This window comes from Lepidochelys kempii, chromosome 5, assembly GCF_965140285.1.
Source record: "Lepidochelys kempii isolate rLepKem1 chromosome 5, rLepKem1.hap1, whole genome shotgun sequence".
NCBI lineage: Eukaryota > Metazoa > Chordata > Testudines > Cheloniidae > Lepidochelys > Lepidochelys kempii.
The window spans coordinates 47868065-47884525 of record NC_136384.1 but is presented as its reverse complement, the minus strand read 5'-3'; the positions used below and the strand labels follow the sequence as shown (position 1 = coordinate 47884525).

Here is a 16461-nt window from a genome sequence, read left to right as displayed (position 1 = left end):
GAAAGCATATAACTGCTCATAGCTAAGCCTGCAGCCTTCCTCATGCTGCAGCAACAGCAGTGACTAGGGTGCTACAAATAGTGCTCTGTCACACCATTCCAATTCACTGACTTATTCCTGCTGCCGGAAATAGTCTTCAGTGTAGTCAAAACATCCATCAAGAATTTTGCTAAACAACCACTTGAGTATTTCTGTGGTAAAGATCTTAATAGTTTAAAAAACTAAAAAGAACAGATGATCAATTAAAATCACTTGTGATAGGAGATCAACAACATTTCCTGAGACCTCAATGGTAATACGCATATGTGCAACATATTTATGGTGACATTTTTCTTCAGCAGTTATAGAATTCTACTATAACTATATAGTATTGAATGACCAAAAAATGCACAATATCAAAATCTTTCAGAAAAGGACTGTAGTTTCTTCTGAAATCTGTTATTCAAAACTAGACAATTTTTATTTTGTAATTCTTGTTTGCATTAGCCTAATATTTAAAGAAAGGCAGAAAAGGCTTACTTGTTGACTCTACAAAACTGTTGGCAACAATTAAACTGTTTTTTGTGAACATAAGTAAAAAGCTTTTAAACTTCAATAAAAACCCTTTAGAAATAACAATAGCTTCCATCATTATCTGTCGGCTTTAATTATATTCATGCTACTTATATTATTGCTTTTAAGAGTTGCTTTGTGCAAAGGAATGCTAGGTCAAATCTTTATAAAGGAGATTCTATTCAAAGTATAGATCTGTTTGGAAACTGATGTGCAAGAAAAGAAAAACAAATTTAAAATTAATTTAAAAAACAAGCCATCTTTCATCCTTCCTCCAACAGTATCCCATTTATATGAGCGATTGTGTGACACTCAATGTTTGTGGCAGGATCATAGCGTTAGCGATAGAAAAAATGTACAGCTCTACAGTTGTCGTTCAGTTTGAGTGCTGTAATGCCCTTGCCTGACATCCTAACTTTTCCCCTTGTCAAATCATCTAGCTGTGGGGATTAGACACAGGACTGTTGCTGTCCAAATACAAGACAGAACAAGGCTTTAAACAAGCAAGCAGGCTGGTCTGCCTTGTCAGCTTTCCACCCTCTCTTTTATTCTCTCCCTCCTCCTGCGCATTACATACTCCAAGAGAAAAGGAATACACTAGCTTTTTTTAATATTCTTATCTACTGCATTCCTTGCTCTCGGGCCTTGAGCCCAGTCCTGGGAGGCTTCCCACAGTTCATGTCCTCTGGGCGAGTTTCCAAGTTTCATGCACTTTAGAGGAGCCGTGTGTGCACTACTCCTACACAAAACTCAGGGTGTGCCCTCAATGTTGCCAAGTGCATGAACCCTGCAAGAATCCTTCATCCCCTCCTTTTTTGTTTATTTGTGCTCAGCCATCTCCTGGTAGCCATCAATTTGCTTTTGCAAGCCATTAACTCCCGGACAGACTAGGTCATAACTCGTGGAGCCTGCCAGGGCGGGTCTCAACAAAGCCTTAACAAAAAGGAAATACAGTGCACACAGCAACAGCAAAAAATAAGCCCAAGAAGGTAAAGTGTAGTTGGCCGGGCCCCAATTAGCCATGCTAGAGTACTGGGAAGAGAGGTTCGCGTAAGCAGCGAGCATCGTCTCATTCCCTATTTCCTCAGGGTGATGACATACTGGAATAAGGCACGTACCTAACAATTCTTCAGCTGCTACAAAATCAAATAAACAAAAGTGGGTAACATTTGCTATTGAAGCCAATTTTTCCCATAGGTTATATGTCATTTGGGCCCATAACAGAGGAGGCGCTCCCGAGTCAACCCCTACAGGAAATAGGAGGCACATAAGGCACACAATCAATACAGAATTAGCAGTAATTTGGGTGAGAATGGCCACAAACAGAGTCTCAGGAGTCTCTGGCTGTTGGTTTGCTGCCAGTCTTCGTTGAGCCGTGGTGACCAATGCTTTCACTGCTCCTCATGTCACGGGCTGGCTTGGGACGCTATGTCTCCTCCTTCTCCGTCCCGCCATTGTAGACCCGGGAGGCACCGCGTTCTCCTCCAAGGTCAGCTAAAACTCCGGAATGGGGTTCAACAGCCCCTGGTGCCACGCCATGCTGTATCAGTGCCAGTCGCACACACCGGGCCGGAACCCACAACGGTCCTGCAGGGAGAGACACAGCAGTATATCCCCGACCCCAAGAAATTAAAGGTACTGGGCCCAACCATTGCAGATTGGGCAGCTGACGGTAATAGACACGCGGTCTTTCCAGTACCTCGGACTTATGAAAATGCCAATCCGCGGGGGTCTGCTGATCTGTATTCAGTGTTAAATTATTTAAAGTAAACAAAAGGACACGCAATTGTTGCTGAATGTCTCCTAAGGTTCAGAGACGCAGCTCCCCTTGTTTTAATTGTTTGTCAAGCAAGGTTTTTAGCGTGCGATTTTGCACGTTCAACAATGGCTTGGCCTGTGGAATTATAAGGGATCCCGTGTTTGAGACGGACGTCCCATTGGGCACAAAAGGTGGAGAGGGCGGTGGAGCAATAGGCTGGGGCATCATCCGTTTTTATCCGGCTCGGGCGACCCATAACAGCAAAACAGGCTAGCAAATGGTGAATAACTTTGGGAGTGGCTTCCCCACGCTGTGGGGTCGCCCAGAGGAATCCCGAATAGGTATCAATGGAAACATGTAAAAACGAATAGGGGTGGAATTGTGGCACGTGAGTGACATCCACTTGCCACAGCTGATTCGCTGCGGTACCTCTGGGGTTAACGGCATAAGAAAAGTTAGGGGCAGCAGCGGCACAGTGGGGGAAGGAACGAACAATAGAATGTGCATGATCAGCAGGAATGTGAAACTGTCGGGCCAAAACAGAGGCAGACTGATGAAAAAAGGAATGGCTTTCGATGGGGTCAGAAAAAAGGGAATTTACCTGACCACGTAATGCACGATCAGCGCGCGCATTGCCCTCAGTAAGTAGCCCAGGCAGAGGGGTATGACTGCGAATATGAGCAACAAAATAAGGGAAATTATGAGTGGTGAGGAGATACCGTAAGAACAAAAACAGGCGGAGGAGGTCCGCATCAATCTGAGGGGTAATGAGGGCAAGGGGTAAATGATCGATTACCTGATAAACATAATGCGTGTCCACAATCAAATTAAAGGGACAATCAGCAAAAAATTGAAAGGCCAAAACAGCAGCAGCTAGTTCCAAGGACTAGTGAAGCTCTCCAAGCGCTGTGCATGCAAATATTGTTGTACAAGTGAATGAAACACTTTCAGCTTTTCTAGGGGGAGGGGCCACTGGTCAATCCATACGGGCTCTAAGGATTGCCATACCAATGGTAATGTGGAGGGCAAGGTGATTGGGGGAGGGTTTTGGGCCATTATATATTAATATCGAGGGTGGTGTCCAGCTTTACAAGTAAGTCACGGCCCCAAATATTGAGATGGATAGGGAGCACAAAAGGGCAGATCGTAGCAATGGCACGGCCTCCTGGTTTAGAGACCATGACCCAAGACAAACTTTGGCGCCCAGGTTTGCTACCCCCGATCCCCCACAACTCTTTAGAAGGAACTGTTGGCCAACTGACCGGCCAGTCCTGATCACGAATCACCGTAACGTCAGCTCCAGTGTCCACCAGCCCTGTAAAAGGAAAATTATTTAAAAGAAGTGTTAACTGAGGTTTCGAGGGGCGGAGTGACATTGTTAGGGCAACAAATTGAGAGGATGTGTCGTGAGGTGGCGACTGAGACAGCGTCGATCCAAAGCCGCCTCCGCCCCGGGCTCGATCCTCTGCGGCTGGCACCTGATAGGGGACTTAAATCAATTGTGCAATTGACCGTCCACGCGGGAGCGACTGCAGAAGATGGGTCCACACCTGAACCTTAATAATGCCAGTGTAATCGGCGTCAGTGACCCCTGGGATGACAAAAAAACCCTGTTTCGTGTGAGCAAGGGAGAACCAGACCCACAAATCCGGCAGGGAGAGGTCCCATCACCTGTGTAGGTACGGCGCAAACCTCCCCCGGCAACTGAAAATCAGCGTCCTTCTGCATAATCAAATCAAGCCCTGCACTTCCGGCAGTCGCTGCCCTCATGGAGTCTATGGATTTTAAGGCAGAGGAACAGTTGTCTGAGTGCGGAACACCCCCGTTTGGCCCTGGGTTCGGGGGAGACCAGTCGTGCGGGTTCCCGACCCGCTACGACACTGATTAGCCCAGTGATAGCCCTTCCGACACTTGGGGCACTTCTTTGAGGGGCGGGCGGGCGCCGGGCACTTCTTTGAGGGGCGGGCGGGCGCAGTCGATGAGCGGCACTCCCACTGAAAGTGACCCTCCTTACCACAGCGATAACAACGCTTCCCCTCCTTCTTGCTTTTCCGCAGGGCGGCGGCCAGAACCCCAGCTTTATGTGCTTGTGTGCCAATGTTTTGGCACGCCCGCAGCATTTCCGACAGCTCTAGAACGCCAGCGGCTTGTGCCGCCTGGAGAGCACAGCGGCAATCCTCGTTCGCATTTTCAACCGCCATTTTTAACAGAATCTCCTGAGCTGCCGCAGGGTTATCCACCTGTCGGAGGATAGCCTCCTGCAATCTGTTGATAAAATCCATAAAGGACTCTGATGCACCCTGACGGATACTGGCAAAGCTTTTGGTAGGCTTGCCTGAATCTGGGAGCTTCCAGAAAGCATGCTGGGCGCAGGCAGAAATAATGGGGAAGACAGCCTGCTGGAGTTGAGACTGCATCTGAACGGTAGCAAACAGGCCCTCCCCTGCTAACTGCTCATAAGTGACCCCTTGCGCTATATATACCTGGGCTTGGCGTTCCGCCATCTGCCGATACTCACCAAGCCAAATAACATGCTGACGCCCAGTCAGTATCATGCACAACAGCGCCTTCCAATCTTCAGGGACCAGGGTGTACCCAGTACCTCGCCCTTCAAGGGGACCACGTACATACGTGCTAGTGAGGCCGAACTCGTGAATTGCTTTCTTTACCTCTCTGATCACTGAGTAAGGCAAACTGACCCAGTTTGCAAGCTGGTTGCCCTGGCCATCATCCTGCGAGGTCACCGGGCAAACTGAGACCAGATCAGCTAATTCCTCTGCTGTAAGATCTGGGCGAGTCTTCCCTGCGTGAACCATTTGTTGCACCAGCGAAAGCCCCTGAGCAGATGCGGATGACCCCCCGGGGGGCCCCGGAGCATGGGGGCCCCACGGGGGGACGGTGACCACTCACCGGCTCCAGAGGGGAAGACAAAGGAGGCGGCAGTAATTGAGGCACTGGGGGTGAAGCAGGGGGAGGGATGGCTGCAGGAGCGGACGGGGGTGGCGAGATTGGCAGCCCTTCTATTGGCGCGGGAGAGGGTCTTTCCGAGGCGACACGCTGTGTCGCATCACCAGGAGGGGGGATGGCTGCAGGAGTGAATGGAAGTGGCGAGATCACCAGCCTCTCTATTGGCGTGAGGAAGGACCTTTCTGAGGCGACACGCTGTATCACGTCGCGGTAGAGGTGCCAGGCATGTAAAGTCTGCATGGACGCCCGAGGCTCTTTGTGCAATGTCTGGCCCAACCGCTCCCAGTCCTCTAGCTTAAGGGTTTCGGCTTCAGGGTACCACGGGCATTGGGCACTCACCTCCTGTAGCAGGAGAGTGAGTTCTCGAGTGGGGCAATCATGCTGAGCCTTACGCAGCAAATACTGTAGCTCATTGCAGTGTTGCACTTGCAAAGCAGAGAGGGAGCTTCCCATACTTACCATGACGAAAAATACTCACTGGGATCCACGAAGCGGATGAGTGATGCATCTGAAACCTTTGCTGGGCGAGGTGAGTGCTGAGGGCCCCACGTTTGGGCGCCAGTTGTTACAGTCCAAATACAAGACAGAACAAGGCTTTAAGCAAGCAAGCAGGCTGGTCTGCCTTGTCAGCTTTCCACCCTCTCTTTTATTCTCTCCCTCCTCCTGCGCATTACATACTCCAACAGATAAAAGGAATACACTGGCTTTGTTTAATATTCTTATTTACCAATTTCTATCTACTGCATTCCTTGCTCTCGGGCCTTGAGCCCAGTCCTGGGAGGACTCCCACAGTTCATGTCCTCTGGGCGAGTTTCCAAGGTTCATGCCCTTTAGAGGAGCCGTGTGTGCACTGCTCTTACACAAAACACTCAGGGTGTGCCCTGAATGTTGCCAAGTGCATGAACCTTGCATGAATCCTTCACAGGACTAGATCACAAGTTGGAGTATAGTCTTCTGCACCAGAATTAACTTCAGTCCACTGCATGAGTCAGCAGGCTGGTCACATAGCGGAGATATTTTTCTTTTCCTGAGAGACTTGCCTTTCCTGAGAGAATTATGCAGGTTTGCTCACATAGGAGTGAAAGAGGTTTTGTTTAAAAAAGTATATATCTCATATCTACACCAGGTGGCAACACAACATGCTGCTCTGTCATGAAGCTGCATTTGAAAACAAATTCTTCCAGTACACTGGAGTTACTGTAATCTACACAGCATAGGAAGAGAGACGGTTTTAGTCTGGGTTTTATTGATGGTAGTGGCAAAAGACATTTCTTGCTGAAGTCTGCACTAGGGTCAGACAGGCAAAGAATGCCCTCTGTCTTCTCAATTTCCTGGAATAAATAATTGGGGTCAAATCCTGGTAAATTTACCAAACCCCAGGTACAACAATTTTGCAGAGTTCAGGGATGAAACCCCCAGACCCAACTAACCATGATATTATTACAGAAGGGTCATGGCCTCTTAATAGATGTATATGCAGGAGGAACAGTTGTTGTGGTCTACTGCTCCCATTCCGCTTGCATTTTGGCCTAGTGGAAATACACTGTGTATGATTGACCCACCATAACCCTTGACCTACCCACAGTACTCTTTGCAATGAGTAGCTGATGACCACTGCAGAGCAAAACTACGAAGGATAAGCGGAGACGTTCCATACACCTCTGTGAATACATTATTTGCTGCCTGCCCTTTCCCCACATGCACCTCTCTGGCTTCTTTGTTCTTCATAAAAGGGGCTGCAGTGGTTTAAAAAGGACCCTAAAAGCTTTGTATCTAGACGGGGAATGGATTTCCCTGGCTCAGGCACTATGGAATACAGTCCTAAGACTACTTTTCCAGGATACCTTCACAAGCCTCAGTTTAGGGAGTGGGTTTGAGGCTGCAGTACAGCCAAGACTACTGAATCTGACCCATGTTCTTCCTGGCTTGTGAAAGAGTCATGAACACCTAATGCCACTTCTAACCAAAGTAGCCAACCTCTCATTCAGAGGGGGACTATTCCCTTCCACCCATGCAATAGGCTGACCAACACTGACGAAACCCACCCTGGATACATCTGTCCTAGACAATCACTGCCCAGCTCACAGAGAAGCTAAGAAAAGGCCAATGACAAGATCTAACTGAAGCCAACATTCTAGACACAACACAGTATGAATTCAGGCCAGGACACAGAATTTTTCAATTCCACTTTAACAGCACTGATGGATTATCTTCTCAGTCAGTGGATAAAGGACAGACATCTGTTCTTACCCTGCCAGACCTCTCTGCAGTATTCAGCACTGTTGACCATGAGATTCTGCTGTTTTGCCTGAAGAAGGTGGCAGGAGTCCAGGGTAATGCAATAAAATGGTTGAGTCCTTCCTAGATGGACATTCCCAATAAGTAGTGATGGGAAACTGAACCTCCACCTCTCACTTGTAGAGTCCCACAAGGATCAATTCCTATCTGGTCCTTTTCAACATCTACATGTAACCACTAGGTGAACTAGTCAGACAGAGACTCAAGGTGGCCCAATGTTTGGATGAAGAACAGCTGGCTGAAGCTAAAACCAAGCAAGACCAAGGTGATGCTTGTGGGCAGAAGGTAGTATTCTGAAGAGATTGGGGAGACACTGTGCCTGCCTTCATTGAAGATACAGACCCACAATTGGTCAGTTCAGGCCCCTGCAGTCCCGTCTAACCCTATGATTCTATAATTCCCTGCTGACACTGAACTTTTATATAGCAGCATCCGCAAGTAACTCTTCCTATCATCTCCAGTTAGCTGAGAAACTCCATCCCTTGCTGGTGGATGAAGACCTGGTCCCAGTTATACTTGCTTTTGTCACCTCTTCACTGGATTACAGCAATGAAATCTAACTGGGCGTGAAGCCTTCAGCAGTTAGAAAACTCCAGCTAGTACAGAATGCTGCAGCATATCTCCTCAGAAGTGCAGGCTACTGGGAACATATCAAACCTGTCCCCTGCTCTCTACACTGGCTTCCCATAAAATCATAAAACTAGAAGGGACCTCAAGAGGTCATCTAGTCCAGTCTCCTCTAATCAAGTTTCAGGTCTCAGTCCTTATCTTCAAAGTGCTCACTGGCCTGGGCCCAGGATACTTTAAAAACCATTTAAAACTCTAGGGCGTTGACCATGGTCAACAACTCTGCTCCTCTGGCAAAATGGAACTCTCAACAATAAAAGTAAAGTTCGTCTGTACAGGAGACAGAATTTTCTCCAGAGACAGTCCAAGACTGTAGAACTAAGGATCATCATAAACCTCACCACTTTCTGGTCCAAGTGCAAGGTGCATTTCTTTGGCCTTGCCTTCTAATGTGTGCTAAAACACGTTGCAAGAGGTATATTTATATTGAAAAGAAAAAGACACCCTACCAAATCAAGGTACTCCACCGCATGTGCTTCTCCCTTTGGGAGAGAATGGGAACACCCCAGGACCAGGAGGGTGCTTTATAACTACTTTAGCACCCTCTCTGTTGGGCTGCAAATTCTCAAAGCATGCTGTTTGTGATGCATTTTGGATCTGTAGAAATTTCTAGAATTTGGACTATAGAGAACTTTTTTCACCTGTGACAGTGACAAAAAAGGCTAGACTAGTGTGTTTTACCAATACTAAATTAATTCCATTTTCCCTCAAGATTTTACACAATTTTATCAGCTACCAGTAAGGGGAAAAGTCTTCTTTATTACTGGTATGGTGATGAACATGTTAGATTCTCAGCTCTACCATCCTCTTTTCAAAGCTCTTCAAATGAAGTCAAGTTAAATGGTCCCCAGGAACTGATGTGGTGGAAATATGGGTTAAGACTAATTAAATCCTGCCTTGTTTTAAAATTGTTATCTCAAAGTATTAAATGATTTTTTTAAAATGACCCTTGGTATTATAATAGTGAACATTTATAACAACAAAAATTATTTTTATAAATTATTGTAATTATTTTCTTAAAAAATTGCTGCCACCTAATTAATAGAAGAATCCTACCCATTTATACAGAGAAGCTCCTTTTCATCATAAGACTAATGACCAGATTTCTGTCTGTGAATAAAAAGAGTTGCTTGAGTTTACATAAAAATGACCTGCAGGCAAATTTTCAGAAGCAGCCATTGATTTTGTATGCCTCGTTTTGGGGTGATAAGATACGTGAGGTAATATCGTTAACTGGACCAATTTCTGTTGGTGAGAGAGAAGCGTTTAAGCTTACACAGAAGTCTTCTTCAGCTCATTCTGTTTTGGTGGGGGAAGCTGGAGACATTTTGAGCTTAACTTCTCTGGAGCTTAACTTCAACTAGAGTTAAGGGTCCTCAGATCTTCTGGTAATCAAGCCCAATCTTTCTCAGTCTGGGTGCCCAAATCAGCAGCCACTTGTGAAAATGTTGATACGAATGGGCTAAATTTCTGGACTAAGCTGGCACAATTCCAATTAAATTAAATTGGAGCTGTGTCTGCTTATGCCAAGCTGAGTTGGATCCAATGTGTTATGGACAACAGAAAAGCACAGAGAAATGTAAAGCTGAGAAGGAAGATCTTTTCTTAAAAAAATTAAACTTGTACTGTGCTATACATGCAATGAACATAAAATCAAAATGGAATTGTAGGTGTTTAAAGAGTAAGATTTTAAACTATTCAAAAAGTCAAACAAAACAAACTGGTACATGAGCCAAATTTAGGAAGGACATTATTATGAGACATAGCTGAAAAGAGGAATAATATATAATCTGATGACTGGGCCGGGGGGAGTTTTAATTAAAATAAAATAGAATAAAGTGATTATAGGAAATTGTTACAGACCTACAAGACAGGAGAAGGCAGAAGATAAAGACATGTTTATGTAGATAAGATGTATAGAGTGTGACAACATTGATTATTGCAGAATTTCAATAGTCTTGACATTGATTGGAATAAAATTAATAAATCACTAATAATGGAGTGGGAGGCATGTTTGTATTGGGCTGTTTTATACAATTTGTGAATTAACCAACACACTTGGAAGCTGCTGTTGTGAGAATTCCTAGGAAAAGAACGGACTGATTATTTCTTGACCATGTAAGCTACTAGTTAAAAATTCTTGGCAAAGTTTTCTTCTCAGGATGTGACACTAGCAGATTAGCATCACAATTTGAAAACACAACTCTTATCAGCACATGTATTTTGATTTTTTTTTTATTTTTATTTTTTTTAAAAAAACATGCATCAGCTCCATCTCTTATGTGACACTTAGGAGCGGGCCTTACTGTAGTAATGCAATCATATTTTAAAAGGTAGAGGAGCAGTTAGAATGTATCAATCCTGCAGTCATACTGAGAAGAACATGAACAAAATAGTAAAATATTGGAGGGACATGTCCCCTTCAACTCTGTAGGAGCTACCTGTATTCCTTATACACAAAGGTTTCACTGTCAGGTCTAGTTTGTTCACCATGTTCAGCTTTAGCAAGCACTAAATACTGTTGTACAAAACAAAAACATTCACTTGCCATCATTCATCTTTTAGCGATGTTTTCCTTTTATTAATTGGAGAGCACTCTCAGTCAATGGCACCAGCACTGCAACAACTTACAATTAGTTCTCTGCTTCTATTTTTCAGGACCCTAGATACTTTCATAACTACTAGTATGTTTCACACCAGATTTATTTAACACAGCAGAGACCAGCTATACATTCATGCTTGCTTATTTGTATGTGCTAGGCCGAGGAGCAGCAGCAGCCATACTGCTAACTGCCACAGCAACAACAACCCAGTGTGGCCCAGGAAAAGGCGGAATAAGGAAAAGTGCAGCTGTTTGCTAGGAGAGTGGCAAAGGAAAGAGGCAGGGAGAAGAACTGTGAGCATTCCATGTGATTTTACTTTCAATGGACTCTTAAAAGCTGTGAAAATGTAGTGAATATTTCTAATTCTAAAGTAAGTGTCTGCTAAGAGGCAGGAAGAAGGAAATAGAATATAAAAGCTAGCATTCAGTTGAAGGTGAACTATTCCTATCTGTTCTATTAATTAACTATAGAGATTGCGGTTTTAAACTCCTATGACAGTCTTAAATTCTCCTCTCAGCACATATTCACAAAAGCCTAATTCAACATTAACGTGTGAGAATTCCCTTTGCAGCATGCATAAGCATATCATCCATCTGGAGATGGGCATGAATGTTCTCCCCAGATCCCTTTACCTCTTAGATAATTAATGACTGTTCGCAATTAAGTCAAAACAAATATTTTTTCCCCAGGCAAAGTTATAAAAACATTTCTTTTAGACTATGAACACAGAGCCTTGCTCAGATGTAAGGATTTCCCCTAGAGGCATTTGTAATGAAATAAAAGTCCCAGAAATGTAAATGTGACGTGGGGGGGGGGGGAGGAAGGGGAAAAATAAATAAAAATCTACAGTCCTACCTGATCCAAGAGTAGCATTTCTCAGTTCTGTCTTAATCATGATTTCTCTGGAAAGAATAAATTGATAAAATACAGTTTAAAAGGGATGAGTTCTTTTTATATCCCTTCAAAACCCTCTTATGGAATTCCCGTCCTAAGTGGGTCTTCACAGTCAGTCCTGGAGAAGCTTGTGCCCTAGAACAGCCCTAGAGCTGTGCACAGTTTTTCCTCCATAAAGGGAGCTTTTTTCACTTGTCACTTTAGTATGGCTTTTTCACTTGTAGAAATAGCTTCTTTAGTAAAGATCATCAGTTCTCAGTAGCAGCTGTAATTACAATAGTTTCCTAAATGGCTTTTTTGGGGGGGTGGGGGAGGGAAGACTGCAGCCTTCACTCTCTGGAACCTTTTCCTCTCTCCTCTCATTGGTTACAGAGTTTTAACATTTAGTCTTAAGAAACCTGAAAATTACATTATTATTTGAGGCTAAACTCTCTCTCTAGTGTTTCTATCCTGTTTTCAGTTCAAGCCTCTAAACTAACTAGCAACTAGATTTTCTCTGTTGATTTTTATTTACTGCCTAGATTACTTGAGTAATCTAGTTTATCCACTGAAAGATGTAACTGTGTGCTAGTGACATCTCCACGGTGCTAGCAGAAAATGCAGAGTGAAATTGTCTATTTATAGTAAGTATGGAGCTTATGTTACACAAGCAGTGAAAGTTCTACATTTTAAAAAGCAATTTAAGATTTTAGACAGAGATCATTACTTTTTAAAATGTCAGGTTTCAGAGTAGCAGCCATGTTAGTCTGTATCCTCAAAAAGAAAAGGAGTACTCGTGGCACCTTAGAGACTAACCAATTTATTTGAGCATAAGCTTTCATGAGCTACAGCTCACTTCATCAGATGCATCAAAAGCTTACGCTCAAATAAATTGGTTAGTCTCCAAGGTGCCACAAGTACTCCTTTTCTTTTTAAGATGTGTGACTTTATACAAAATAAAAAAAGAGTCTACCTCTTCAAAACGTTAGCAAACGGATAAATGTGTTTAAAAAACAAGAACTTGACATTGAACAATTGTTTAGCATCTGCATTTACAAATGAACTGTGCAAGTATTGGGCAAAACTGGGAATTATTTTCTGAGAGAACAGAAAGACTAATTTTGTGACATCACCTTGTGACGGATGTACTGTTAGACCCGCAATAGAGGTTTTCTTACAGGATGGGGGACCAGGCAGATATTGGACAAAGTGTTGTTATAGAATACTTTAAATGCTTTTTATTGATTACAAAACAAACTTTACTCACTCCGCATTCACACCCCAAACATACTGTACCAGAGTCCAAAGGTCAGAATGGTCCTGATGGCCAGTCGAGATTTCTTCCAATCATAAAATCTTAAGATGCAGGGAGTCAGCAAAAACCACATCTATAGCCACACAGGGCTCTAACAAACAATAAACAACTCCAATTTGCAAAGATCAGAGGCAACCATTTATAGTCCATTCTGTCATGTCATTGATTCTTTGCCTTTGTTTACTAGGCTTTCTACCCACATTTCCAAAGAAACAATCCTGGATGGGCTACCATAATTCAAGGTGTTCCATTTCCTCCAATTCTCATACAATTTTATATCAGTCCAGCTGGTGTCATTTCCTTTTCTGCTAATTTTCCGTATTTTTCCCAAAAAACAACAAAATTGTTCTTGCACAAATAGTTCTTAACCTTAAATTCTTGTTTCAGTTGCCAACTTGCAATGCATGTATTCATGTCAAGCAAACGCCATTCATACTAGGCCTCAATAACCTATAATATATTACATGAATCACTATCTATCTATCCCAACAGTACCAGGCCTTCATGGCTCCTGCTGGAGGCGTTGCTGCTCCAGGAAGCAGTGAGGTCAGAGGAAAAGAGCAGCAAAGGTAGTCCTTTAAGCCAGCCTAGAGAAGGCACACTGGAGCAGCTATCTTTCTTTTCCTGTTGTTTTATGGCGCAGCTGCCTCAGCTGTTACCCTGAAAAATGAATTTTTGGGTGCCCCTAGAATGACCTGCCTATTGCTTCCTTAATCTGTCCTTACTGAGGTATAAATTTCTAGGATTGTTAAGGAAAACAGTAAAGGATACAGATATAACCTTCTGATAAAGTAATTGACACAAGCAGTATTCTATTTATAGATAAAACAGTATCTTTTTATTAATGTAACTAATGATCCCTAGTACAGTATATTCTAAAAATCCTAAATAAGGCACAATCCCTTACACAAATCCCTTATTGCAAGTTTAAAGAGCATTCAAGCTACAATAGCATGTATGCTAAATGGTTATAAGTGAATGCTTTTCACCCATTCTTATAAGCACACACAGGCTAATCCTATATACTATTCTACACTGTACTTTTGGTATACTATAATTTAAAATAGTAGGCTTACTTTATATATCTGTTGGTATTCCTTTAAATTATAGTTGCTGCCTGCCACTGCTTCTCGGCTCTGATCACTCAGCCTTGCTCTGATCGAGTCTTCTTTTTTTCCCCCCCTCTGTGGCAGCTCCCCTTCATCCATCCTTTCCATATCGCTCTTTCTCCAAATCCCATTCAGCCTGCTGGCCTTTTATGCTGCACTCTCTCTCTCTCCTAAAATACCTTCCTATTCTTGTAAGCAATTACTTCACTTGCACATGCTCAATGTCAACCTTTACCTCAGAGCTATGACTAATGGACCTGATCTTTAGAACTAGTTGTAACAGGTATGAGTGTGGTTCTTCTTAGCAATAAACACAACATGACCACGATTCATCACTGAATTTGGTCTGCTGGTTGGATCGTTAGCTTCCCTGGCCCGGGAACTAATGAGGTGAGACATGAACACTGATCCATCTCCCCTCCATGAGTGCACTGTGACTAGTCAGCTAGCTAACCTCTCTCTTACCTTGTACTGCACATGCTCAGTAGCTATTAACTTTTTACATGCTCACTGCCGTTGTTTACCTCAGAGTGATTCTGGTGACCCCTACACACACACTTGGCCTTTTGCCAAGTCACTATCTTGGAAATTCTGGGTTTTCTGCCAATTGACAAAACTTTTCACCCTATCTCAGGACTGAGGACGCTTAAGATCAGCAGCTCCCATCTTAGGGTGGATTAGTTCCTGCTTGTTCAGAAAAAAAGATCAGGCAGACAAAAATGGAGGCTGGAGAATTTATTTATTAACACAGCATGTGAAGCTATGACTGCCATTTACCGCAGTTTTTGCATTAGTAAAAAAATCTATATCCTCTCACTCAGTCAAATATCCTTTAAAAAGTGAAGAAATGCTTTTTTTGTGCTACCCCACTTTCCCAGAACTCTCACCAGTCCTTTCAGACTATATTCTTTCATTTTGAGGCATCTCAGGTCTTTATAAAGAATCTTTCTATCTGTGTAATTCTCCCTGCATTGCTATAGCAAGTACTCAACTGTTTCTTGGACTTTACATGTGTTGCACAACTCATTTCTGTGCTTGTTTAGTAAATATATATTAAAATTCAGGCCACAACAAGTTATCACTGTAACTATAGTTACTTCACTTCTATCATTGCTATTAAAATATACCTTTATCCTCAAGTTTAAGATATATTAAAAAAAGGTGTGCCTCTCTGGCCAAAGGAACTTGAGTAATAAGCAGAGTTTGTTTTCTGCCTGCATTTTGCATAGCAAGGTTTTCAGGGAGAGAGATCACCTAAGAACCTTAACCCTGAGATAAGGGTGAAGATGAAGGGACAACATAGGAAGAGGCCCAGGTAAGAAGCCTCAATTAGGTTAGTTGCTAAGTGCTGTTTATAGGGTCCCTGCATTGGAAGCTAGAATAGTAGGTAACCCTGGGTTTGCTTACCAGTCACAGATAAAGTTGCATAAATCCTGTGGCTGAGTGGGCTGCACCCATGTGTCCTCTTGTGGCCAAAGAGGCTCTGCCCTGCCCTTTATTCTCCCTGTTCCAGGCTCTTTTACAGAGACTCCTTATAGTGATATAGGTTTACTCAGACAATAATATAAAAGCAAAATTCAGAGCCCAAAATCTGTCCCAAGGCGTGGCTCTTATCTCAGAGCAAGGGTGAACAAAAAGGTTCCTTCATCAAATCCTTTCCCTTATTTAAGAGTTTGTAGGGGGTGACCTGCCTCAACATTCAGCTTGTATCTGTCATACTTACAGCTTATTCCCCTAGAGACTTTCCAGAGTCAGCTTCCTCAGACAACTGTTTCAGCTTTCTTATAAGGAAACAGCTGCTTGTGTTCCATTCTCACACCAGGTGTCTCTGGTTAGGTCGTTTAGCAAGCTTGCTCCAGGCATCAAGTCTCCTACAGGCAGCTCTTTCATTCCTTTTGCTCTCTTACAAATCCCACAAGCTTACCTGGGAGCTTGAACAAAGGGATGAATTTAAAGGACCGAGAGCTGAGGCTGAAGACCCGAGGGAGGGCAGATAAAGAGTCTAGTAAATAAACAATCTGGTACCCCAGAAGGGGTTCATTTGGACTTTGTGAGTTGGCTGGAGGCCCAAGCCACTGAAGGCCCACCAAAGTTGGCTGGAAGCCTACAGAGGGCACCACATGCAAGAAAAAGACTGTGATACCTTGCCACTCTGAGACATGTCATGGGTGAGTGCCTGATTACATGCTTGTAATCATTATATACCTCTCAATATCTGATTTTTCCAGTCCTTGTCACACTATACATAACAGTTAATGTCAAAAAGCTAAAGGCTAGTAATGCTGATGGTAGTAGGAAACCTAGCTTAAAGCCATCCTAGACTGATGAGTTATTGAGTCAAATATTATTCCTCTGTGT

The 16461-nt window shown here is 43.4% G+C and overlaps 1 protein-coding gene across 3 annotated transcripts; it reads right to left on the bottom strand.

The window, feature by feature from the left end:
• Window positions 1-480: 480 nt before the first annotated feature.
• On the bottom strand, window positions 481-14269 carry LOC140911354 (endogenous retrovirus group K member 9 Gag polyprotein-like). Of its 3 annotated transcripts, none has more exons than XR_013635776.1 (4): window positions 14071-14269; window positions 11662-11708; window positions 2913-9313; window positions 481-2139 (listed from the first exon to the last, which is right to left on the bottom strand). XR_013635776.1 is itself a non-coding variant. In XM_078852788.1 (3 exons), the coding sequence occupies exon 3, from the start codon at window positions 5125-5127 to the stop codon at window positions 4096-4098; it is 1032 nt and encodes a 343-aa protein (XP_078708914.1). In that variant the 5' UTR covers window positions 5128-9313; window positions 11662-11708; window positions 14071-14269; the 3' UTR covers window positions 481-4095. The 3 variants fall into 3 exon arrangements, 1 of the variants encoding a protein (XP_078708914.1); XR_013635775.1 differs by having other exon boundaries at window positions 3574-9313; XM_078852788.1 differs by having other exon boundaries at window positions 481-9313.
• Between the last annotated feature and the right edge of the window lie 2192 nt (window positions 14270-16461).